General features: G+C 37.2%; 1 protein-coding gene across 5 annotated transcripts in view; it reads right to left on the bottom strand.

The window, feature by feature from the left end:
• Positions 1-27,034, bottom strand: part of GLCE (glucuronic acid epimerase) — a 137,174-nt gene that overhangs the window by 18,091 nt on the left and 92,049 nt on the right. For 4 of the 5 annotated variants that reach the window (XM_026455435.1, XM_023220840.1, XM_023220841.1 and 1 more), the window contains exon 3: positions 3,685-4,283. The exons of the other annotated variant lie outside the window; for it this stretch is intronic. In XM_026455435.1, coding sequence (XP_026311220.1) covers positions 3,685-4,270 — 586 coding nt within the window. In that variant the 5' untranslated portion in view covers positions 4,271-4,283. The remainder of the gene's footprint in view (positions 1-3,684; positions 4,284-27,034) is intronic. 5 annotated transcript variants of the gene reach the window in all.

Raw genomic sequence — 27,034 nt, 5'->3', positions numbered from 1 at the left:
GTAGGCTACAGATAAGCTTTTTAACATTTGTATCTTTCCTCCAAGAGGGGGATCCCCTCTGTAATTCAAATAAAAGGTAGTTTATACAACTTCATTAAAGATGACTGGTGACTACAATAATGTGCAACTAGCACAAGAACTGAGACTGATCAATGAAACCAAACAGCAGCCCAGAAACTCATTCTAGTACTCCTAAATTTGGTGTAATGATGAATGTTCCATCAAAATCAGTGGGAAAAGAGATGATTCAATACATATTGGGGGAAAATGTTTAAAATTAGGCTGTGACTGTACCATTTGCCAAAATATAAATCAATTTAGCAGAACTAAAGAAGTTAAATGTAAAAAAATGAAACCATAAAACTGTCAGAGAAATTAAAAGTGAAAAGCTGATCATAATGTGGTATGGCAAGTGCCTTTCTAAGCATAAAACGAAGAGGCAAAGATCCAAAAAAACTCCGTAAGTTCAATAAATGGAACTAAAAACTTCTAAAACCAACAAATCATATGTAAAATGAAAAGACAACCAAATTGAAGAAATATCTTTAACAAATATGAGTATTGCTACCCTTACTACATAAGTTCACACAAATACATTTTTTAAAAACTCCACTTATCACATTAGCAAAAGGGATAAAGAACATGAAAATAAGGCAAAAAGCATAAGAAAAAGATATCTGACCTCACTAGTTGTTAAAGAGAGAAAATTATAATATCCCTTTGTAACCAACAGACAAAAAAACAATGTTCCATGATGGCAAGAGTTGGGTGAAAATGGCACCCTCATACTCTGCTACTGGAAGTAGGAGCAAGTTCCACCTTTCCGGAAAATGACTGGCAAAACAGTACAAAGGTTTGGCAGGTTATTTGACATTGCAGTTAATTATATTCTCAGAATAGGAATACACTACAATGAGAATAAAATTAAAATAGCAAATAAAAATTAACAATAAAAATCTGCAACATTTATAATAGCAAAGAAATGGAAATGTAGTTACCCTTTGTGCTACCAAATACCAGATTTCATTCACTCGATCTTAATTTATTATATATTTAAAAATAACTAAAAGAATATTACTGGATTGTTCGTAACACAAAGAAAGGATAAATGTTTGAGGTGATGGATATGCCATTAACCCTGATGTGATTATTATACATTGCATGCCTGTATAAAAGTATCTAATATACCCCATAAATACATACACCTACTATGTACCCACAAAAATTAAAAATAAAACATTAATTAAGAAACATAAGGGCCGGGCGTGGTGGCTCATGCCTGTAATCCCAGCACTTTGGGAGGCCGAGGCAGGCGGATCACGAGGCCAGGAGATTGAGACCATCCTGGCTAACACGGTGAAACCCCGTCTCTACTAAAAATACAAAAAATTAGCTGGGCATGGTAGCAGGCGCCTGTAGTCCCAGCTACTTGGGAGGCTGAGGCAGGAGAACGGCGGGAATCCAGGAGGCGGAGCTTGCAGTGAGCCGAGATCGCGCCACTGCATTCCAGCCTGGGCAAAAGAGCGAGAGACTGTCTCAAAAAAAAAAAAAAAAAAAAACCATAAAAAACCTGGGAATGACCTAAGTGTACAACTAAAGAGCAGGGTCTCATACATTGCATATATCATGGCACGTCTTTACTACAAATACTAGTTATTAAAATGTTCAATAAATATTCAGTGAGGTGAAATAGTCATAGCATGTTAAGTAGAAAATACCAGAATAAAAACTGACCATACAGTATGATCTGAATTTTTTTTAAAAGATGCATTTCTAGTATGCAGCCATAAAAAAGAAAGAAATCACGTTCTTTGGAGAAATATGGACGGAGCTAGGGGCCATTATCCTTAGCAAACCAACGCAGGAACAGAAAACTAAATACTGTGTGGTTCTCACTTCTAAGTGGGAGCTAAATGATGAAAACACATGGACACATAGAGGGGAACAACACACACTGGGGCCTACTGGAGGGTGGAGGGTAGGTGGCAGGTGAGGATCAGAAAAATAACTGATGGGTTCTAGGCTTAATACCTAGGTGACAAAATAATCTGTAAAACAAATCTCCATGACATGAGGTCACCTATGTAACAAAGCTGCACATGTGCCCCTGAGCTTAAAAGTTAAAAACAAAACAAAATAAAATAAAAAATATATTTCTACAACAACAAAAAGATTGGGGGAAAAAGTCAAAATATTAATGGTGGTTATGGGTACTTTTTACTTTTTTATTTTAGAATTTAGGCACCTATTAATTTTATGCGTTTAAAAAATTGCTGAAGAAAAGGTTTGACTCTGAATATCTTTGAAATCTCTCTTACTGTCCTGAATCACTGTATAGTAAATATCATTATGATTATGCTAAAATATATGTCTAAGTACAAAGCCCTCCAGAGAAAATACAAAAATAATAATAATTATATTGAGGTGGTAAGAATGTAGGTGAATCTGGTCGCTTCTCTCTTCTAAACATTTGGTAAGGATATTGGCCAGGCACGGTGCCTCATGTCTGTAATTCCAGCACTTTGGGAGCCTAAGGTGGGAGGACTGCTTGAGTCCAGGAATTTGAGATAAGCCTGGACAACACAGTGAGACACTGTCTTTACAAAAAATAAATAAAAAAGAATTAGCTGGGCATGGTGGAGCCTGGGAGATGCGAGACTGCAGTGAGCCATGACAGTGTCACTGCACTCCAGGCCTGGGTGACAGAGTGAGATTCTGTCTCAAAAGAAGAGAAAAAGATTATAAAAAATTATATAAGTAGTAAAAACAAGAAAAAAACTCCTGCATCAGATATGTAAATTCCAATTTCCAACTTGATGAATAAACACACCATTAACTTCACAGACATGGGTGGGCTATAATCCTTTGGTCTGTAGGAGTCTGAAAACATCCACATGGTCACCAAGTGAGCACAAACTTCTTTTCAGAGCAAAAAAATATGTATTAAGTTAGTTAAAAGCTTATTCCAATACAGATTTTAAAATATTAAGATCTTAAAATCACTTTATAACAAAATGCGGAAAGTAAATCCCAAACCAAGAAATCTCAAAACATATTAAGCCCTTTCCTCTGTTTAAGTGATATACTTTAAAGTCAAATTCAATTTGGGTTTCTGGTTTGAAAAGCAAATTCCAAAGCATATTAATTGTATCCACAAAGAACTCTTACTGCCCCAGGTTTTAAAGACAATGAAAAACAGTATGTATTAGACTAGGAGTTTAGTATAAGTCCAGAGAAAAAGCATCCATGTATTGTCTTGTTCTGAAGACTTGAAACCTCCTTCCAGAGATGACACCCGACTAATTAGGTAACCAGACTGCACTGGTACATTGATGGGTCCACTGGATGGTCTCCTTTTCCCACCTCTCATAGGATTCTAGCTATATATTTTAATGCAAAATTCTGGAGAAGCAGTGCCTTTATCTTACTGGTGAGAATTTTAGATTCAGAGTTAGGTTAATAAAATAATTCTATTTGCCCAGGTATGGTCTTATGGCAGCCCTTAAGTCACAGTATCTAGAAAGCTGCCCCAGGTTCAGACTTAACCTGTTCCTCCCTGCTAAATTAGAGTGATGAAAGGTCTTTTGACAGTAAGCTATGTACTTGATGTATAATTAACAACATTTTCTTATTCTTCAACACAGTCATGCTTGAAAAATGCAAGTGAAGCAGACAGATACCAACCTTCAACCCCACTTATGCACTTGACTCTGTCTCGGACTTCCACATTGTAGCCTTCAAAAGACATAAACACACCATCGGGGTGATAGGGGGCTCTCTGTGCATAGACTTTGGAATAGCTATGAGAGAATTCAAACCGATCATAGCCATCATACTGAACCACCTTTCCATAAACATCAAAATATTTCTCAACCCAAGTGAATGGAAGAAAGACTTCGTTCCCCTCTCGTCTCCCTTTAATTGTGTGTTCATCATTTATGAGACAGTCAATTTCTTCATATTTGAGCCCTAACACCTTACTTCCCACATTGCTATTGAAGCCCCCAACAACAGGGGGAGCTTTCTGCTGTTCCTGAGGGAATGCTTCCTCAGACTGTTGTTTGGCCACGTGGTTCACATAGTTGTTACTCTCAGATGCTGCTGCTCTTTTTTCTAATCCATCCACTCTGAAGCCACTACTCAAACGCCGTGGAAACTGGATTGCTTTGTCACTGGAACACTTATTCCACAAAAGTACTGTGACCAAAGTGAAGAGTGCGCAGATAATAATCAAAGTCTTATAGTTGACCCGAGCTGCCAAGCAACGCATATTCAGACCATACCTATGGAGGCAAGAAGAAAAAAATCATGCAAAGATGTACTACCAGCATTTCAAAGGATAAAGTTGTCTTTGCTTTTTTTTTTTTTTTTAATGTTGAAACAACTGTATTAGGACCATTTTGGATCAGATTTAAAATTGCAAACTGAAACTTTTCAACACACAAAAAAGGTAAGAAGTGTTTCCTCCTTTTGGTGAAATCCTTAGAATAGCTATGCTTCTAAATCCTTAGAATAGCATAAGCTTCTAAAGCAGAGATGTTCAAACTTTCTTAGTTTGTGGCTCCCTTGGTATCTCAGTAATTTTTCACAATGCCCCCTAGGCCAAAAGAAATACCTAATACAGTTAGAGTGTCCTGTACCCAAAATGCTTGGGACCAGAGGGTTTTGGATTTTGGATTTTTCTCAGATTTGGGAATATCTGCATTACACTTAACAATTCAGCACCCCAGATCTAAAATCTGAAATGCTTCACTGAGTATTTCTTTAGAACATCACATTGATGCTCAGAAAGTTTTAAATTTTGAACCATTTTGTATTTCGGATTTCCGAACTTGGGATGCTCAACATGTAGTTTCATTTATTAAATAGTTAGGGCCAAATAACTACTTATATACAAGTATTTATGTCCTAACACCTCAGTAGCTGTCTGAAAAAACATAGTAGACTTTTTCAAGGTAAACACCAACATCTACGTTGCTAAATCCAACAATGAATTTTTAGTGCTCATCCTACCTGACCTCCTAACAGCATAAAATAGTCAATGGCTCTTTCCTTCTTGAAACATTTTCTTCCCATGGTTTCTAGGGCACCATTCTCTTTTGGTTCTCCTAAAATCCCACTGGTTGTTCTTCTCTTCTTTGAGTCTTCCTTTTCATCTCCCTAATTGTTAAATGTTAGAGTACCTTAGGGTCCCAGTCTTTTGACTTCTTTATCTCTATTCACTCTATTCACTTTGATCTCACCCAACCTCATGCCTTTAAATACAAGGCTGACGATCCCCAAATTATCTCACCAGGCCATGCCTTTCTTCAGAGCTGCAGATACATATATACAAATACATCTATCTTTATTTGGGGGTCAAATAAATTTCTGAAGTGACATCCAAAACTTAACTTCCAATCTTTTCCTCAATCTGTTCCTCCCTTCCTACTGCTCAGACTACAAATCTTGACCCTTTCTTATTCACTCAATATACCATAAGTCAGGAAATTCTCTTGGCTCTACCTTCGAATTATACCCAGAATCTGACGTCTTTTCACCAACAGAACCACTGTCATCTTTCACCTGGAACACAGCAGTGATATTCAAACTCGTCTCTCCTTCTACCCTTACCCTACTACTCCACCCTTAAATCTGTTCTCAACACAGCAGTCAGAATGATGCTCTTAAATTTAAGTCAGATCATGTCATTCCAGTCCTGATGGGAGGAAAATGTGATGCTGTTGCTTCTTCTGGCCATATGGTGTATGAGCCTGTTGTGATTGCAATGCAAGTAGTCCTGGGTTACTTTTTACTGGGATGAATGGGAAATATGGGAAATTATGGATAGTTATATGTATAATGTATGGTACATTTCAGCCTGCTGAGAGTAAAGGGAGTAGTTTACTGCCGTTTGCCACAGTAGCTCTGTAATTTATTGTATGGTGTGAATCAACAACTAATTTTATTGTTTTGAATCCCCCCTTCTCATTTTCCCCTCAACCCTTTTAGCAGCAATGATGTATTAAAAACAAATCAAATGCTAAATTTCCGTTTCTCAAGAAGTTGATGGTGAATATGTAATTCATTCATTTCTTTTACTTCCAATGGAAGGCAACCTTTGCACCCTTTAGTGTCTGAAAACAAGTGTATTCTGCTCTCACCCTTGATTAATAGTGTGGCAAGTTGTAGAATCCATGGGTGCATATTATTTTCTCTCTACGTGTTGTAGGTAATACTTTACTGTCTTAAATCATTAAGAATCATTCATAAGGGGTTTGATTTAGTCTCTTACTTGTTACTATGCATGTGATTTCTTCCTGGATCTTTGTTTATCCTGGAATTCTGCAGTTTTGAGATGTGTCACAGTACCATGTTTGATTCTCTATTTCAGTGCTTGGTGTGCCCTTTCAATGTAAAAACTTGTGTCCTCCTATTCTTGTTTAATGGATATAGTATCTTCTTAGATCTCTGAATATATTAGATGATTTATTCTTCTTTTTTAAAAATAAAGTTCTTTCTTATTAGTTTTACTTTTTCCACTGGCCATTTTCCTGGTTATTTAGTCTTTCATGCCATTAGTTTTTCCCACCATGCCTGGTGATCTTCGGTTACTCATTCACATTTAAGAGAGAGTGACTCATTAGCCAACATAGATTTCCTGTGTTATTTTGAAGATAGTCTGATTTTGGCTAGATTGTTCCCCTGGAGGGGATAAAAAGAGGGAGCTCTGTGTGGGCTGGACATAAGCTGACTGGCAGTGTTCCCACAGGGTGAGTGGGTGGGGAGCCAGCAGACCTTTCAAATGCCAGAAAGAAGATGGTGTTTTCTCTTTTGCTACACGAACACAGCACACACTTTAGAAGCCTTCATCTTTCTCATGCTCTCTAAAGAAAATCTGCCTCGTGTTTGCCTGGGATTCTTGCCAGCTATCTGTATTCAAGTGTAGGGGTGAAAGAGGTATGAGGAGGGGAGAAGAAGGTATAGTTGGGCCTACTGGTACTCAATTAGAGATCCGGAAATCTGTTCAACTATCATTCTTGGGTAGTCCTCCAATTTACTGTTACTGGCTTCTTCATTTCTCATTTTTAGACATTTTATTTTGGTGGGGCATCAGAAGGGAAAGGAGGTGAATACAGATTTTAAGAACTGGAAACCAGTAATACATTTTTAACCCTATTAACTGAGAATAATTCATTTCATCATCTGCATTATTACTATGAGAAACCAAAGTGTGTAACAAGCAAAACTTTAGAAGTCATATAAATTGAGAAATTCCTTATATTGTAGTGGAGGCAAACTGATAATACTAAATGGTGTTTTGTTTTGTTTTTTTAAATCCTTTATTAAAAACACTTATATGTCAACAGCTGACTACTCTGTCATCTATGCCTTACATTTTGACCAATTAATATAGAAATATAAAGCTTTTTAGCCTATCTTTGAGAAGTGCCCATCCTCTACTACTCGAATGCTTGTAACCCTGCTTATGGAACAAGGCTACTGATATAGTTTGGGTATTTGTCCCCACCCAAATCTCATGTTGAAATGTAATCTATCAGTCTTGGAGGTGGGATCTGTGGGGAGGTGTTTGGATCATGGGGGTGCATCCCTCTTGAATGGCTTAGTGCCATCCCCTTGGTGATGAATGAGTTTGTGTGAGATCTGGTTGCTTAAAAGTATGTGGCACCTTGCCACACTACTCCCTTGGCTCCTGCCCTGGCCATGTGACCTGCCTGCTCCTGCTTTGCCTTCTGCCATGAGTAAAAGCTCCCTAAGGCCTCCCCAGAAGCTGAGTGGATGCTGGCACCATGTTTGTATAGCCTGCAGAATTGTGAGCCAATTAAACCTCTTTTTTTTTTTTTAAATAAATTACCCAATCTCAGGTATTCCTTTATAGCAATACAAGAACAGACTAACACAGCTACCAATATGATGAAGCACATGATGGGAAAGTAAAGAAAAATCAAATTTAAAAACTTCCAATAATCCTTATGTCCAGGTTTTATTGTCTGATGCCATTTGTTACTAAAGACAATTAGGGCTTCTTAAAAAAATGAGTAATTTCAAGTCTAGGGATGGGACACCTTGCCGCACCAGAAAACGAACTTTCAACTACCAATGAGATAAAAATCAAGGGTGTCAAAAAAGCAGAAGGAGAAAGATAAAACAAAATTAGAAAATTATTGCTAATTGCTAAAACTGAGAGTGATAGATATATTGGAAGTTCAGTATACCAATCCCTATATACTTTTGTGTTTAAACATTTCCATAAATATGTAACATCATGGAAAAAAGACACAGGAATCGGTCTAAAAGGTCCTCTTCCCTATTAGTCAAATGTGTAAGAATTATGACTGAAGTAGACTGAAATGCAGTGACGCAATAAAAATCCACGAATCTGCAATAATATTTAAAAGAAGAAAGCCAGCAAAAAACCTAGTCTTCTGAGCTGATAAATATTGGCAACTGAGTGAAAAAAATTATTTACTTGTCTTTGCAGGAGCGACCATATTTCAGAACAAATCAATAATCCCAGTAAATAAAATACTCTATTGTACAAAAGGCTATCCAATAAGAAGAAGTAAATTTTTTTTAAAAAAATCAGAAAATTAGCATTATGTAATCCCTCATGAAATTACAGATTCAGGCAAGTGTTAAATGCAGGTATATGTTTGCCATGACCTAGAGATTCACACTGTGCAAAGTAATACCAAATACATTATTTTCTAGTTGAAAGAAGAAAAAGATTAAACTTGACAGTGAAAGGATCAGATAGTCATACCCTAATTCAGTGGTCAACTTCAGTCTCCTTAATTGTGACCCATTCAGAAGCTTTCTCCTGATAAGTCATAATAAGAAATATATCACTTACCACATATTCCAGCCCAAAATGTTTCACTTGGATCTCTCAGGACATAAAATTTAATCTCTGGTTAACAGGAAATACAAGGGATAGAGGAACAAGTTAAAGGAGGAAGCAACCAGACACATCTGGAAGGTGAGACATCCTGCAGGACAGTTGGTCCTGTCTCCTCAATTCAATTAGTGGTATGAAAAGAAAAAAGGTTTTGTTTTTTTTTTTTTTTTTTTTTTTTTTAAGAAACTTAGGGACATAACAACTAGATGTGAAACTTGGTCCTACACTGGGAAATTCAACAATGGACTTGATAAAATGGAAAGATAATGAAGATTGTTAACTGAAAAGAACAGGTTACAACACAGCACATTTAGTATGATCTTATTTTAAGTAAACAATGCATATATAGGTCCTTATTTTCTAATTTTCCATGATCACCCTTACTGTTTGTTTGTTTTTTTTTTTTAACTATAAAAAATGGCATGTGCTTGCAGTCCCAGCTACTTGGGACTGGGGTAGGAGGATCACTTGAGCCCAGGAGTTCTGGACTATTGGGTGCTATGGCAATCGGGTGTCCACATTAAGTTTGGCACTAGTTTAATGACCTCCTGGGAGTAGAGGACCACCAAGTTGCCTAAGGAGGGATGAATCAGCCCAGGCAGGAAATGGAGTGTGATGATCAGTAGTGGAATTGCGCCTGTGAACAGCCAGTGTATTCCAGCCTGGGCAACACAGCAAGATCCTGTCTCTTAAAAAAATAATGAAAAACTAAGAAGGGCAAGGTCAACTTTGTTAAAATATTGAAAGAAAAACATGTAAGTCAGTTAAAAAATTTGTAGAAAAATTTAGTTTTCGAATGGGCACGGGCTTTTGTCAGGGGGGCGGGGATAATAAGGGAGAAAGGAAGATGAAGAGAAGGAAATCTCTGAGTGTTGATATACAGTATTAACTAAAAAATAGGCTCATCTAAAGAGAAACTCAGTAATTTCATTATCATGTTGCCAAATTATAGAAAACTGACACAGATACAATGAGATTTCAAGAAGTAGACTGCACTGACATTCTGCTAGGTATAAATGGTGGTAACTTTGAGTGGTGAAATGCTCCTACTTATTTTGAAGCTTTTGCCACATCTACAAAATAGATTGATGTTTTAGGTAAAATAAACAAATGAAAAACTCATAAATAAAAAAAATCTTGAAACCTCACTTACTGCTGATCCTAAAGATTTATTTCATTAGAAATAGAATCCAATAAAAATCGGGTCTTATAATGCTGAGGATCTAAAACAGAAAATATCATGCAGTAAGCATCATAAAGAAACTGTGGAAAAACTTCTCTGTAGAAATAGTTAAAAATTAGAGAAAGTAAAATGTAACTTTTAGGGTTTTTTTCTGGAAAGCAAATTGTTCTATTCTAAAGCCATTTGCAATTCAAAGACCTTTTCTGTGATACTTTACTTTTCAGATTTATTTTCCTAGTTACTTCAAGTAACAGAGTAATTCACTGAGTATCAGGAACTATGGATCTCATCATGAGCTTTCAAAATATGAAGGTTATATTTCAGTAAAGAACAACCTTTCAATGGGTTTTTAAAAAAATATTCACTTACATTGTTATTGGCTTTTTTTCTTTTGAATAATGCAAGCCAAGGTTTCCCTGCTTATTATTTCTCTTACTTACTTACGCATCTATTTATGTTTCCTATAATTCCTTGACTGAGAAGAATGCTTACTCTGATTTAAAAAAATAATTTATTGATACTAAGTAGACAAAATAGTAATTGCTCAACAAATAATCAAACTCACTGACTGGTTTGATCAATATTTGTTCAGCAGCTACTATGTGGCAGGTAAGGCATTATCCATGTCTCTAAAGGACGGATTAGCAGGCATAAAAAATAACAATGCTAAGATTTAAGAACTGTAAAAAAAAAGTTATGTAGACTGCTATAAAACTCCTTAACCTTTTAAGGTGTTAAGAAAAGTTTCCAGGTAGAATGAATTGAAGATTGACAGTTAAGCATGCTCCCAAGTCAGGGTATTTGCACTTGTCATTCCCCATTCCTAGCACTCTATTTCCCCAGATATCCATTTGGATGGCTCTCTCACTTCATTCAGGTCACCGCTTAAATGCCAGTGTATTAGAAAGGGCTTCCCTGGCCACCTTATCTAAAATACCAGTTCTTACCCCATCATTCTCTAGGTCCTTACTCAGTTTTATTTTTCTTTATCGCATTTATCACCATTTGACGTATTACACATTTAAATGATTCATCCCCAATCCACTAGAATGTAACTTCCATGAGGGCTGGGGTCTTGCTTCTCCTGGTCACTGTTTTATCCCTAATACTTAGAAATGTGCCTAGCTTGGCTCATGCCTTTGGGAGGCCAAGGTGGGAGGATCACTTGACAAGGTCAGGAGTTTGAGACCAGCCTGGTCAACATGGTGAAACCCCATCTCTACTAAAAATACAAAAAAATCAGCTGGGCGTGGTGGCACTCACCTGTTTTCCCAGCTACTTGGGAGGCTGAGGCAGGAGAATTGCTTGAACCCAAGAGGCAGAGGTTGCAGCGAGCTGAGATTGCCATTGTACTCCAGCCCGGGGGACAGAATGAGACTCTGTCTCGGAGGGAAAAAAAAGTGTGCCTAGCTCACAGTAGACATTCGTTAAAGGTTTGCTGAATAAATGAACATTGTTAAATATTCTTTCCTCTCCGTTGCTCCTTTCTTTCCTTCCTTTCTTGAAAGGAAGCAAGCAAGCAGGCAAGCAAGAACTTGGCCAATATGATTAAAAAAAACAAAAAACAGACATTTGAACCAGACAACTTTGTTTTCTTTCCAATATTTGGGTATTTAGAAATTGTAATCCAAATAAAAATGAACATAACTGACATAACAGAATATGGATTGTGATGCTGTATATTGGCCAACTTTAAAACAGATTTACAATTTAATTACTGCTGTTAGTAATGTTCCATCTGTTTACTGCTTAATAGACCAAGATTTAAATTATACAGTCAAATGGTTAAACATCCAGTGATAGATGTAACTCAAAGGAGAACTGCCTAATATCTTTGGTTGTTAGGACCCTTCTAGTAATATAAACAAGTAGAATTCTCTGGTAGCTACTCACAATAATGCAAAACAGGAAGGAAATTTTGCAAGTCCATTTTATATTTTAGTAACAAAATTGAAATGATCTCTGATACAAGTGCTCATAATACTTCAAATAAGATTGTATTTCTAGAAAAAAAATCCCAAAGAAACTGAGTAAGCAGTATATATATGGACATGCTTTATGTTACTGAATTCTCACAGTATTTCTAGTATTTTCTCATAATTATATCTGTTATGGTGATCTGTGATCAGTGATCTTCAATGTTGCTATTGCAATTGTTTTGGGGTACTATTAACTCTACTCATGTAAGATGACAAACTTTACTGATAAATGTTGTGTGCGTTCTGACTACTCCAATGACCAGCTGTTCCCCAATTCCCTGTTTCTCACCTTCTCCTTGGGCCTTGCTATTTTCTGAGACAGAACAATATGGACATCAGGACAATTAATAACTCTACAATGACTGGTAAGTATTCAAGTGAAAGGAAGAGTCACATGTCTCTCACTTTAAAACAAAAGCTAGAAATGATTAAGCTCAGTGAGGAGGGCATGCCTAAAGCCAAAATAGGTTAAAAGCTACGCCTCTTGTGCCTAACAGCCGAGTTGTGATGGCAATGGAGAAGTTCTTGATGGAAGTTAAAATTGCTACTCTAGTGAACGCATGAATGAAAAGAAAGTGAAACAGCCTTATTGCTGATATGGAGAAAATTTTGGCGGTCTTAAGGTCAAACCAGCCACAATATTCCCTTAAGCCAAAGCCTAACAATCCATAGCAAACCCCTAACCCTCTTCAATTTTACGAAGGCTGAGAGAGGTAAGGAAGCTGCAGAAGAAAAGTTGGAAGCTAGCAGAGGCTGGTTTATCAGGTACAAGATAAAGCAGCAAGTGCTGATGTAGAAGCTACAGCAAGTTATTCAGAAGCTCTAGCTAAGTTCATTGATAAAAGCACCTAACTAAACAGATTTTCAATGTAGACAAAGCAGTCTTCTATTAGAAGATGCCATCTAGGACTTTGATAGCTAGAAAGAAGTGAATGCCTGGCTTCAAAGCACCAGCTGACTCTCATTAGGGACTAATGCAACTGGTGACTTTAAGTTGAAGCCAATGCTCCTTTATAATTCTGAAATACTAGAGCCCTTAAGAATTATGCTAAATCTACTCTTCCTGCACTCTATAAATGCAACAACAAAGCCTGGATGACAGCACATCTGTTTACAGCATGGTTTACTGAGTATCTGAAGCCCCCTGTTGAGACCTACTGCTCAGAAAAAAGATTCCTTTCAAAATGTTACTGCCCATTGGCGATGCACCTGGTCGCCCAAGAGCTCTGATGGAGATGTACAAGGAGATTAATGCTGTATCCACATCTGCTAACACAACATCCATTCTGCAGCCCATAAATGAAAAAGCAATTTGACTTTCACGTCTTTTTTTTTTTTTTTTTCTGAGATGGAGTCTCACTCTATTGCCCAGGCTGGAGTACAGTGCCATGCTCTCAGCTCACTGCAACCTCTGCCTCCCAGATTCAAGTGATTCTTCTGCCTCAGCCTCCTGAGTAGCTGGGATTAGAGGCGTGTGCCACCATGGCCGGCTAATTTTTGTATTTTTAATAGAGACAGGGTATCACTATGTTGGCCAGGCTGGTCTCAAACTCCTAAACTCGTGATCTGCCCACTTCGGCCTCCCAAAGTGCTGGATTACAGGCGTGAGCCACTGCACCCAGCCGACTTTCAGGTCTTAGTATTTAATAAATACATTTTGTAATGCTGTAGCTGGCCATAGATGGTGATTCCTCTGATGGATCTAGGTAAAATAAACTGAAAACCTGCTGGAAAGAATCCACCATTCTAGATGCCATTAAAAATATTCATGACTCATGGGAGGAGGTCAAAATATCAACATGAACAGTTTGTAAGTTGATTCCCATCTTCATGGATGACTTTGAGGGGCTCAAAACTTCAGTGGAGGAAGTAACTACAGATGTGGTGAAAACAGCAAGAGAACCAGAATTAGAAGTAGAGTCTGAAGATGGGGCTGAATTGCTGCAATCTCATGGATGAACAAAGAAAGTGGTTTCTTGAGATGGAATCATACCTGGTGAAGATGCCATGAACATTGTTGAAATGACTGGCCGGGCGCGGTGGCTCACGCCTGTAATCCCAGCACTTTGGGAGGCCAAGGCGAGCAGATCACCTGAGGTAAGGAGTCAAGAGCAGTGTGGCCAACGTGGTGAAACCCTATCTCTACTAAAAATATAAACATTAGTCAGGCCTGGTGGTGGGCACCTGTAATCCCAGCTACTTGGGAGGCTGAGGCAGGAGAATTGCTTGAACCCAGGAGATGGAGGTTGCAGTGAGCCAACACGGTGTCCCTGCACTCCAGCTTAGATGACAGAGTGAGATTCTGTCTCAAAAAACAAAAAAGAAAAATAAATGACAACAAAGGATTTAGAATATCACCAAAACTTAGTTAATAAAGCAACAGGGTTTGGGAGGATTGACTCCAATTTTGAAAGAAGTTTTATTGTGGATAAAATGCTATCAAATGGCATGGAATGATACAGATAAATTGTTCATGAAAGGAAGAGTCATTCCATGTGGCAAACTTCATCGTTGTCTTATTTTAAGAAATTCCTAGTTACCACAATCTTCAGCAACCACCACCCTGAGCATTTAGTAGCCATCAACATCAAGGCAAGACCCTCCACCAGTAAAAAGATTATGACTTGCTAAAGGCTCAGATAATCTCTAACAATTTTTAAGCAATAAAGTATTTTTAAATTAAGATATGTACTTTTTTTTTTTTTTGAGACGGAGTCTTGCTCTGTCTCCCAGGTTGGAGCACAGTGATGTGATCTCAACTCACTGAAACCTCTACCTCCCGGGTTCAAGCAATTATTGTGCCTCAGCCTCCCAAGTAGCTGGGATTACAGGCGTATGCCACCATGTCTGGCTAATTTTTGCATTTTTAGTAGAGATAGAGTTTCACCATGTTGGCCAGGCTGGTCTTGAACTCCTGACCTCAAGTGATTCTCCCCACTTGGCCTCCCAAAGTGCTGGGATTACAGGCATGAGCCACTGCACCCAGTCAGGTATGTATATTTTTTAGACATAATGCTATTCTACACTTAACATACAGTACAGAATAAACATAACTTTTATAAGTACTGGGAAACCAAAAAATGTGTTTGAGTCACTTTATTGTGATATTCACATTATGGTGGTCTGGAACTGAATCTGCACTATCTCCAATGTATTCCTATAGTAAATTATATTATTTGCATTTCATAGATGAAAAGACTAAGGCATAAGAACCTACAAAACCTACAAGAAGATTTACTAAAGGAAAAGGACAGGAACAAAGCCAAGACTAGAACTTAAATCTGATAAAAAAAATTTTGTGCATTCCCTACTTACAGATGATGAAACTGAGGCATTGTGATGTTCAGGAATTGTGAAATTCAGGAATTTACCTGAAGCCACATGATTATTTGATGGTTCACATATCTAGTATTAAGAATGGTATTTTAACTCCAGTTTTTCAGTCTGACTCCAAAGCCTGTGCTCTGATATGTCACAGGGTATCTTAGAACAGGTATATAAATATTATATTTCAGGAGCTGAATACTCCCCCCCTTCCCCAAAAGATTTTAACTTATAACAGGTTACTAGATTGCGAACTGAATTCAGACATTCACAGGTCTTGTTTTGGCTAAAGTTTAATTTTACCATAAATCAACACTTCACACAGGTAAATACAATTTGAGGAAAAGCTATCTAGTTGTTCTAAAAATGTATTAGCATTTCTGAGTGAAGCTACTGAAATTTTTGAAATTTCTTTAAATCTAACAGTATAATTAAATGCCATATTAATATTAGAAAGGGACAGAAATGAGAGTCATGACTGTGAATGTTATGTATATATATTCTAAGAAAGCTACCCGGTCCCCAGGTGGATTAGAATAATTAAGCTCTTGACAACAGGATTCTCACTGGCCCCACAAATCCAGCAATAGCTTACAAATGCATCATAATGTCTTATTTCTGTTAATAATTATTATGATGTTCTGGTATAGCTCGCTGAAGCAAAACTTTCCCCATGTTAATTTGAGGCTTTGAAAATATACTGGTGTCTCAAAAGCCCTAAGGTGGTAGGATATATAAGAGTAACTAACATTAGTACAAGAAATTAGGGTGTAAAAAAGAAGAATCTAAAGATAAAGCTATTTTTTGGGCTGGGCATGGTGGCTCACACCTGTCATCCCAGCACTTTGGGAAACCAAGGTGGGAGGAGTTCGAGACCAGGAGTTTGAGACCAGCCTGGGTGACACGAGACTCTGTCTTTTTTTAAAAAAATTATTTTGTTCTATGACTTTTTATTAGCCATAGGAAAAAAAAAAAAAGCAACAGGTCAAGGAGAATAAAAGGCTTTAACTTTTTTTTCTACTTAGTTTAATTTCCAGCAAGAACATATGATCTTGAATACAGATTGTAATTACCTTTAGAATGAAAATCACCAGTGACACCAAAGGTCCTATTTATTTGCTTGGGTCGCTCAACACAAATCGGTTTTTTTGTTTGTTTGTTTTTTTTGAGATGGGGGCGGTCTCATTATGTTGCCCAGGCTAGCCTTGAACTTCTGGGCTCAAGTGATCCTGTCAGCCTCCCAAAGTGCTGGGATTACAAGTGTGAGCCACTGAGCTCAGCCAATAAATCGGCTTTGAAGCTGTGAAAGGAAAAAGCAAAACAAAAATAAAAAATTTCAACACTATGGAGATAAAGGAGAACCATCTAAGGAAAGTTAATTGTATTAGCCTTTAAAGATAATATATAAGGCCGGGCGCAGTGGCTCAAGCCTGTAATCCCAGCACTTTGGGAGGCTGAGACAGGGGGATCACGAGGTCAGGAGATCGAGACCATCCTGGCTAACACGGTGAAACCCCATCTCTCCTAAAAAAAATACAAAAAAACTAGCCGGGCATGGTGGCGGGCGCCTGTAGTCCCAGCTACTTGGGAGGCTGAGGCAGGAGAATGGTGTAAACCCGGGAGGCGGAGCTTGCAGTGAGCCGAGATCCGGCCACTGTACTCCAGCCTGGGCGACAGAGGGAGACTCCCTCTCAAAAAAAAAAAAAAAAGATAATATATAAATAAAAATGCAAAAACAGAACTAGAAGTTGGGGAAAGACACATTCGTGGTTATTGCGCTTTACTCATAAAGAGATCTGAGACCATCTGGTGGCTTCTATTAGCTGCGGTGTGGAAATTCATATTCTAAGCCTACTGGGCCTCCTAACTGACATACTTTTGTAGGAAAATCTTAGTCCTACCCCAACAGGACACCAAAGCAATTCCAACCTGCCTGCCTGCCTGCCTTCCTTCCTTTTTTTTTTCTTTCTTTCCTTCCTTTCTTCCTTTCTCTCTCTCTCCCCCTCCCTCCTTTATTTCTCTTTTCTTTTCTCTTTTCTTCTTTTCTTCCTCCTCTCCCCTTCGCTTCCTTTATTTTCTTTTTTTCTTTCTTTTTTTGAGACAGGGTCTCTCACTCTATCACCCAGGCTGGAGTACAGTGCCATGCTCATAGCTCACTGTAGCACTGCAGCTTCAATCAATCTCTCCGGCTCAAGGGATCCTCCTGCCTTAGCCTCCTGGGTAGCTGGGACTACAGGTGCACACCATCATGCTTGGCTAATTTTTATTTTTAGTAGAGATGAAGTCTCACTATGTTTCCCAGACTGGTCTTGAACTTTGGAACTCAAGCAACACTCCCTGCCTTGGCTTCCCAAAGTGCTGGGATTACAGGCATGAACTACCACACCTAGCTCTAGTTTTCTTAACTTCAGCAACCATAAACTAGGCAGAAAGAACAATATGATAAACCTTTAAAAAATAATTTTAAGAAGTACAGATGTTGACTGGTTCCAGACCAATCACCTTTTCATACTGCTAGAAGGAAAGCTGTTTGCAAAGCACTAAATTAATGAAATAGAAAAAGAAAATCCTCATCAATTCCCACAACAGTTAATGACAATGAGCTAATGAACAGACTAAATTCAATGAATGAAGCATTTTACTTAGTATTACGATTAGTAACGATTTCTGCTCTCAAATAACTTAGAACCTTGAAGATACAAGACTTGAACATACAGAAAGCAATTGGAAAAAACCCACATTGAAAAGGTAGTAAAATAAATATAATAATTGAATTTGAAAATCAAATAAAAAGTAGTGTGGCAGGTAGTTTAGTTAGGAAAGGGAAAGACACTAGAAAGAGCTGCATGGGGGAGAACACTTTACTGAAGCCCAACATAGATGGTATATACTGGTCTCCAAGAGAATATTAACAACCATTAAGTGAGGCCCTTTTCAAACACAGGATAATGAACTTATAACTACGGATTTCCTTATCTACACTGCAAAGTACTTTTACATTCATTTCTTTATTTAATGTCTGCAACAATCCAATGAAATGGTCAGGAAAGTGAGTGCTATTTTACAACAGAAAACACTAAGGCTCAGAAATTGATAAGGTGGCACGAAGAAAAGAATTTAGGTATTTTGGTTCTAAGCTTTATCAGATCAGTGATTTCCAAATCCAGATAATTAAGTCTCATCTGGACTGGGAAAACATGTTTCAAAGTCTTCAGAAGTGATTCTGATGATTAATTTGGTCTGAGAAACAATACAACTGGCTCTAAAACTTCACGGGGCATTAGAATTACCTAGAAGGTTTGTTCAAACACAGATTGCTTTTCTCAAACCCCACAGTTTCTGATTTACTAAATCTAGATAGAGACCTAAGAACCTGCTTTTCTACCAAGTTCCAGGTAAAACCTATGCTTCTGGTCAGGGGATCACACTTTGAGAACCACTGTAATATACAGTAATATGCATTAAGTAGGTACTATGTGCAAGTGAAAATATGTATGCTGCCCAAACTCAGAACTATCTTAGGCAACTCTGAAAATTAGGGTTATTAGCATATTGATTTTTGCAGAATAATTAGTTTGTGCTCCAGTGGGAATGACTTTAGTTAACTCTTGAATCAATTTACAAAGGAGTGATTCAAGAGTTAGCTAAGCCCTAAAGTCATGCTTGGAAAAAATGTGTAAGTTTTGGCTTTTGCCTGTATGTTGCAGAATCTCTCAGCTACAGTATGTTTTGAAATAATTCTGTTGGAAGGGTAGGTGGGTGGTATATATTTTGAAGTCTTGCAGAATTGAAAATATGTGTTGCTTCTTCATCAAACAACTTGGCTGAATAAAGAAGCTTAGGGTCCAAATTGCCTACAGAACTCTGTATACACTGCTCAACTGTTCAATGATAAGAACAAGCCGATGTTTAATGGTAAGAACAATCAGTCTAAAGCTAGTCCACCTTTTCTTCCTTAGTGAACAACTTGTATGTTTTCTTGTTTTTCTCCCTTCCTGGATGCCTGATCATGATGATGATGACGATGATGATGATTTTAACAAGAGAAAGTACAAAGTTTCACCAGAATAGACTTAGTTGTTAGGCTATTTTCATTAATTTTTCCTGGAGTTTGGCAACAAGCTTGTTTGAATTGCAGGCTCAGGTCATCTCCTCTCAGAAAAGTTTTTATCCCATAGACTGTTTAATAATTGTTCCCATTCAATTTCTTCTGGTCTTTTCCAAAATGTCAATTGTATATATTAGATCTCTGCACTCTATCCTTTATGTCAATCACCTTTTTCTTCAAATTTTCTTTTTTCATTTCTTCTTCCCCTTTTCCTCTATATTTTGAGAGAGCTTCTCAAACTTGTAGTCTGTATCACTAATAAAATTTTCTAATCCACTCTCTGTTGCTTCTGGTGCAGTTTAATTTATATACCACATATTTAGTTTCTATTTTATTATTTCTTATTTGGATACTGCATATTTTAGTTTCCATCCTATAGGCCTTACTTATTAATATCCAACACCCTTTTAATGTATGCCTCCCTGTTAGCTGGCCCCCACTTTCATCCCAGCCTGCTGCCTTATGAACTTATTTTCTATGTCTCACTCCAAAGACTCCACAATTTTAAAAACCTACAAGCAAAAAAAAAAAAAAAAAAATGTTTTCTACAATTTTCTTGTTACAGAAGTAACCTTTTATATCAAGAGTATGTGCTTTTGCCCTGGTATTGAGTGCAACATTCCTGTATTTTTAAGGTTGCAGAATCTTATTTCAGAAGTCTGTCTCCTCACTATGTCTTATATATCAGTTACTAGAGATCTAGAGGTTTGATCAAAGTAGGGTTTGATTTTTCAGCAAGGATACTTCATGACAGAGATGTGAACTTTCATCAGGAAGTATATAATGTTCAATTGTCTCTCTTTTTATGATGTTAAGATTAATCCCTATTTTCAGCCTAATACATTATAAAGCCATTATATGACCCAAGAAAGCTCCTGAAGCCTCAGTCATGTCTGCGTTGTAGCCCAAAAAGAAGAGGAAAGCCATTATAAAGTTATCCTTTAGCAGTTCGCCCAGCATTACTTTTAGCAATCATTGATGATTATTTCATTAAAAGTTGGAAAATGGGTGACATTCTATCAATCTTTCTTAATGTATAGTTAAAATATTTCTATAAAGAAAATCTTGATCTTGCCAACTACTTAGTTACCCTGAGATATACACTGTGTATAGGAAGGGCAGAATTAATGATTAAATCTTTATCAATTTTCAAAATAATGAATTGGCTCCCTAGTCTCCAAAAATAATGAGCTTTTAAAAAAAAGTAACATATGAACTCACAGATTTTTAACATATTTGATATGTTTCAATCTACTGCAGTTATTTCTTTTTCTTGAGATGTCAGTATTTCAGGTATGTGAACACTTCCTTTTTGGTGTTTTCAATGCTGGTACATTCTATTTAGATATATTTATAGTCATTTCAGTGGTGACTAGATGTGGGGTTAGAGGGAGTCAGATGCTTATACCACACTGCTATCTGTACCTGTGAGGAATACGTTTTGCTATTAGTAACAGACACCAGAAATAAACCATCTTATGTTCCAGCTTGGGTTAGTTTTCACTCATATAAAATACACCTAGAAATAGGCAGGCTGGAGCGTACATGCAGCTACATGCTCATCAAGGACCTAGGTGCTTTCTATCTTTCTACATTACCTTATGCCCCAAGAAAGCTACTGCGGCCTCAGCCATCATGTCTGTGTTGTATCCCAGAAAGGAAAAGAAAGGCAGAAGGGCAAAACAGCACATCTCTCAGCAGAACTAATTCACACTGAGACTGTCCTCAAGCTTCACTTTTTTCCAACATTTCATTAGCCAAATCTTACTCACATGGCCACCTCTAGCTGCAAGGGAAGCTTCTAGGCAGCCACATGCCAAGTGGAAAAAACAGGGTTCTATTATTAAGGAGAAAACAGACCCTGGGAGGAAACCCAGTCTCTGTCATACCATCTCACCAGAAAGTTTCTCAATGTACAAATTAATCACTCTCTCTCCATATAGCCCTTTACTATATCTCAATTATACAAATTCTTCAAGTCTGTAATTATGAATCTGTGGGTATTTTTCTCTAGACTGAATTTCTTGAAGATGCAGGGCACTTTTTATTTATATATATATTTCCCTCTATCAATGCCTATTCAGGCATTCAACTCAAATGTGCCTTATTCAGACACACTGAAGCATGTATTTGGTCACCATGTTTATATAGTTATGTATGCTCATTTTCAAACTATTCTATTGGGTTTTGTTACCTGTATGGCAACCTATTCTTCCCACAATCCAGAGCTTGTGCTGAATGAAAATCATCATCAGCACTCCATAAGTAGGTCAACCCTGCTACTCTCATTTATCCTCAAACCTGAATAAAACATATTTAGGCTAAAAATATCTTCATTTCAATGAGAAAGGAAGTTGTTCCTTTTTGGGATGGTGGGGAAGGTTACAGAAAAAGGAAAGGTCTAACCAGTAGTTCTACCATATATGCTAAGCATCAGATATACTTTCGGTTACTGAAATCAACCCCTAAGAAGGAGATTTTTTTTTTTTTTTAATCACCCACATACAGTTGAAGAAACTGAGTAGTTCTTAACTCTGCTGAAGAAAAATTATTAGTGAGCACATAGTGGGATTTAAACCTAGATTTATCTGGCTTCGAAGTGTAAGTTCTTTACATCAGACCATAGTATCATATTACCTGGCTCCAAATCACCATATACGTTCACACCAATTAGATAAGAGCAGAAAAATCTGCCCTTGGTTGTGCAGACACAATCTTAAACTACTAGCATTACACATCAGCTTCTGAAACTAAAATATGTTTTTAAAAAGAGCTTTTAAATACATTCAGCTTACTTTTTTCTAGCATTGAAAGCCATAACATAAAAAAGTGGGACAGGAATTTTTTAACAGCGAAGAGATGCTTTGTATCCAGAAAAGCTGAACAATTACAGTGTAGCTAAAATGCTCTTTGAAGTACTGTATAGCACTTAACTTTAAAAGCTCTCTGCTTGCTTCTAAGCAGTGTGTCAAACTAAGTATATGCTATGTAAATAAATCAGTTCAGAAAGGAGTCCCAGGCTTCTCCAGCTGTGTAAGATTTCTCCACTCATTAGGAAAGCCAAGAAAAAGTAAACTTAATGATGTGTTTACTCTGCATGGTTCAAACACAGGTTCTATAGAATAGTTGTTGACAGTAAGTTTTTATGAAACATCTTTTACCAAGTTTGGTGTCATCCTGCAAACTGGAATGTCTAAAGGAGAAAGGTTCATCAAGAAGACTGCTTATAGTAATTTTAAAAATCGTAAGACAGATGCAGAAGAAGTTATATGTGCATTAGCTATGCAGAAGAAGTTGTATGTGGAAGAAATAAGTGCCCAAATTGTTTTTTGTTTTTTTTTAAAGTTTTGGAGACAGAGTCTCGCTCAGTCACCTGGGCTGGAGTGCAGTGGCACGATCTCGGCTCACTGCAACCTCCACCTCCTGGGTTCAACCGATTTTCCTGCCTCAGCCTCACAAGTAGCTGGGATTACAGGCGTGTGCTACCAATGCTTGGCTGATTTTTTTTGTATTTTTAGTAGAGACGGAGTTTCACCATGTTGGCCAGGTTGGTGTCGAACTCCTGACCTCAGGTGGTCCACCTACCTCGGCCTCCCACAGTGCTGGGATTATAGGCATGAGCCACCGCGCTCGGCCCCAAATTGGTTTTTAAATGAGTTATTATTAGGATAATTTTTTATGTAGAATGCAGTTTTGAGCTACCTCACAAAGCAATTCAGAAAGCATGATATCAGAAAAAATGATTGAGAGAATATGCTAATGGAAATGTGTGAGGATAATCTGGTAGAATAAACAATACTGCAAATTCTACTTGCAATTTGACGTAATGTTTTTTCTAATGTTTATGATAAAAAGAAACATTTAATATACCAGCCTTCAGACATTGCATAATCTTTTGCAATTTTAAAGGTACATAACGGTAGTATCCACATTATAAATTTCTCTTAGTAATTAATAGTTAACAGAATGGCAGGTCAAGAGACTAGGAAACGGGGACCTTTATAAAAAGGGGGGTAGAGGAAGAGACTAGCAGCAGTGTTGAGTTCTTATTAATGTAATCCCACTTAAGTCTCATAACTACAAAGTGGTATTACCTTCGTTTTTCAGATAAGGAAACTGATATAGAGGCAACTGTTGACTCAATCACTTACTAGCTTTTCTTCCACTGCCAGTTATTTCACTACTCTGAATCACAGTTTTCTCACTAGTACACTAGCACTAGTACTATCTAGCTCACAGGTACCTCACAGGTGTCTTGAGGACTAAATGAGGTAAGTGTATATACTCAAAATGTGGAAATGTAAGTTCCATTTTCCTTTCAGAGAGGTTACTAATTTTTTCAAGTCTCAACTTGTCCAAAATCTATTAAGAGATACAGCTAGAAAATGAAACCAGATTATAGGCCCAGAACCCAAATTTATCTTAGTCCAGTGTTTGCCATTATACTACATTTCCCTGCACTTTTCATATCATTTATTTCCTCCTCCTCCTCCTACTACTACTACTACATGCTAATTTTTTAAAAAGGCGTGTCTCAAATGTTATCTCCAAATTTTGAAAGCAATCAACAAATTTATCTCCAATATCTAACAAAGGGCTCACAGCCTTCAATGACGTATCTCATATCTAAAACTAACGAATCTATAAACTCATTAGTCAGAAGGCCATACGACTCCAGAGAATGTTATAATAATCCAGAAATTTTACAACTAAATGGGTTATGAACATGTACGGTTACAGCAGTTTATTAATAATAATTCCAAGCTGGAAACAACCCAAATGTGCACCAAATGGTGACTTTTAAACTGTGGTTCATCCATACAATGGAACACAACACAGCAATGCACTGATACTGATACCTGCCACAACATAGATGAATCTCAAAAGCATTTCACTAAGTGAAAGAACTCAGACACAAAAGTGTACTTACTATATAATTTCATTTATGTGACATTCTGGAAAAAGAAAATCATAGGGATTAAAGTTAATCAGCAGTGGCAGGAAGGGAGTGTATATAATGGAACATAGATGAGGGGCTTTTGAGGACGATGGAAATATTCTAATTTTGATTGTTGTGGTGGTAAATGACTATTCATCTGACAAAACTCATCCAACTATAAATTTTAAAGAGGCACATTTTATTTTATGTAAACTATACCTTAGTAAAATTAATCTATAATGGGTTTCTATAGTTTTGTTTTTGAGTAATAAATTCTATGAAAATATAGAAGAAACTAATTAAATAGGTTATATAAACAAAGGGAGAAGGTATATTTTCGGGACAACTGGAGTTTTTTACTCTGATAGGCCTAAATTTGAATCCTGGTAAGCTTGATAATCTGGGACAAGTTAGTTGACCTTTCCAAAACTCGGTTTCCTCATCTGTTAAGCTGATATAATACCTTCTGCTTTATAAAGTAGTTTTAAGATTAAGTGAACACTTAATTTAGTGCCCACCACACAGTAGGCACTCATAGTAGGAAAACAAAGGAAAATGTTTATGGATGAACTGCTATCTAAGCCAATTAAAAAAAGAATAATATTCAGGCCGGGCACAGTGGCTCATACCTGTAATCTCAGCACTTTGGGAGGCTGAGGTGGGCAGATCACTTGAGGTCAGGAGTTTGAGACTAGCCTGGCCAACATGGCGAAACCCCATCTCTACTAAAAATACAAAAATTAGCAGGGCACGGTAGCATAAGCCTGTAATCCCAGCTACTTGGGAGGCTGAGGCAGGAGAATCGCTTGAGCCTACGAGGCAGAGGTTGCAGTAAGCTGAGATCATGCCACTGCACTCCAGCCTGGGTGGCAAAGCAAGACTCCATCTCAAAAAAAAAAAAAAAAAAAAGAATAATCTTCATCTATCTATATCAGTTCATTTAATCGACAAATATTTGTTAAACATCTGTTATAAGGTATGTTAACATTTTCCCAAATAAATAATCAGTAAAACCAGAGTACATATTCCCCTGGAAAAAATCACATTTCTCTAAGCTTCTGTAATTTTTACTATCTCATAAAAGTTGATAAGAATAGCAATCAAGAAACAAATACAATTTGCCTTTCCACAGAATGATATATTGGTAGGGAACATAAATTTTATCAGCAATAAATGTGAATTAAATAAGATTTAAACTAGTATTTCCCAGATGCACAATTTTCTAGGCTAAGAAGGTTACCAAATTGAATTAACTTCAGCACTGCAAGAACTTTCATTAACCTCCTGCTTAAGACCTTACTTCATGTTGAGCAAAGGGTGTAGATACTTTCTGTTGGTTTTTAAATTTGAGGTGAATGCAACTTGCGGCACAGAAACTGCATTTACCTAAAAAATTAGGTAGTGAAGCAGAAATGAAATTTTACCTAAGATTATTTCTTAATGCATATAAATATATTCCATGTATATATATGAATACATTTTCTAAGGGTTGAAACTAAGTTTTCACTGACATTTATATAAACAACCTAAAATCTTGGCACTGGGATTATTTACAAAGGTAAAACCTGAATTACAAATATCTGGCAAGGAGAAAATTATACTTTCTGTCTTTCTTCCCAAATCAAAATCGTCTTCTATGGGGTGGCACCCCCACCTTGGCTGTGGGAACGGTGACCCTGGAAAAAATAAGGTCAAAAAAATTTTTTAAAAATAATCTTCTGGCCAGGCGCGATGGCTCATGCCTGTAATCCCAGCACTTTGAGAGGCTGAGGCGGGCGGATTACCTGAGGTCAGGAATTCGAGACCAGTCTGGCCAACATGGTGAAACCTCTCTACTAAAAATACAAAAATTAGCCGGGCGTGGTGGCGCGTGCTTGTAATGCCAGCTACTGGGGAGGCTGAGGAGAATCACCTGAACCCAGGAGGCACAGGTTGCAGTGAGCCGAGATCATGCCATTGTACTCCAGCCTGGACAACAAGTGCAAAACTCCGTCTCAAAAAAAAACTCCCTATATGTATATGTGCATCACATGTATTTCACATGTACGTATGTATGTGTTTTCTTCCTGTGACAAGCTATACCATGTATCCTACACACTGCTTCATGTTTTAAAATTGCTTCCTTAAGACAGAATTTAAATTATTACTCACACATCATAATAAACTCTAGGTTTCAAATTGTGGCAAATGCTGATTAAGAAATTAAGATGTTATACAAATCTTTCCTTCTCTATGAAGCCAACCACAAAGTAGCTACGGTCTCTAAACAGTCTAATAGGGTATCTGAGTTATAAACTGAGCTTCTTATCATACCCTACAATGCACATATATAATAAGGATAGAGACTGTTCTTTTTCCTTAGTGCTGAAACTCCACCACTAGGAAGCAAAGTGACTTTAAAAAGAAGTTTAACATATGCTGAATTTGAAGACATGACAACAATGTTTCCCCCCATTACTATTGCCTGGGGTGGGGAGGGAGAAAGCATTCAAGTATGTTATTAATGTCTATTTCTTGATTTAAAATGTAATTTTTCTAGCAGTTTCTTGGTATACATTTACACAGCCTGAATGTAGAGATAAAACAAAGGGAATTTATAAAC

This window comes from Piliocolobus tephrosceles, chromosome 6 (genome assembly GCF_002776525.5).
Source record: "Piliocolobus tephrosceles isolate RC106 chromosome 6, ASM277652v3, whole genome shotgun sequence".
NCBI classification, from domain to species: domain Eukaryota; kingdom Metazoa; phylum Chordata; class Mammalia; order Primates; family Cercopithecidae; genus Piliocolobus; species Piliocolobus tephrosceles.
Note: the sequence above shows the minus strand (reverse complement) of the source record. Positions and strands in the feature narration are given on the sequence as shown.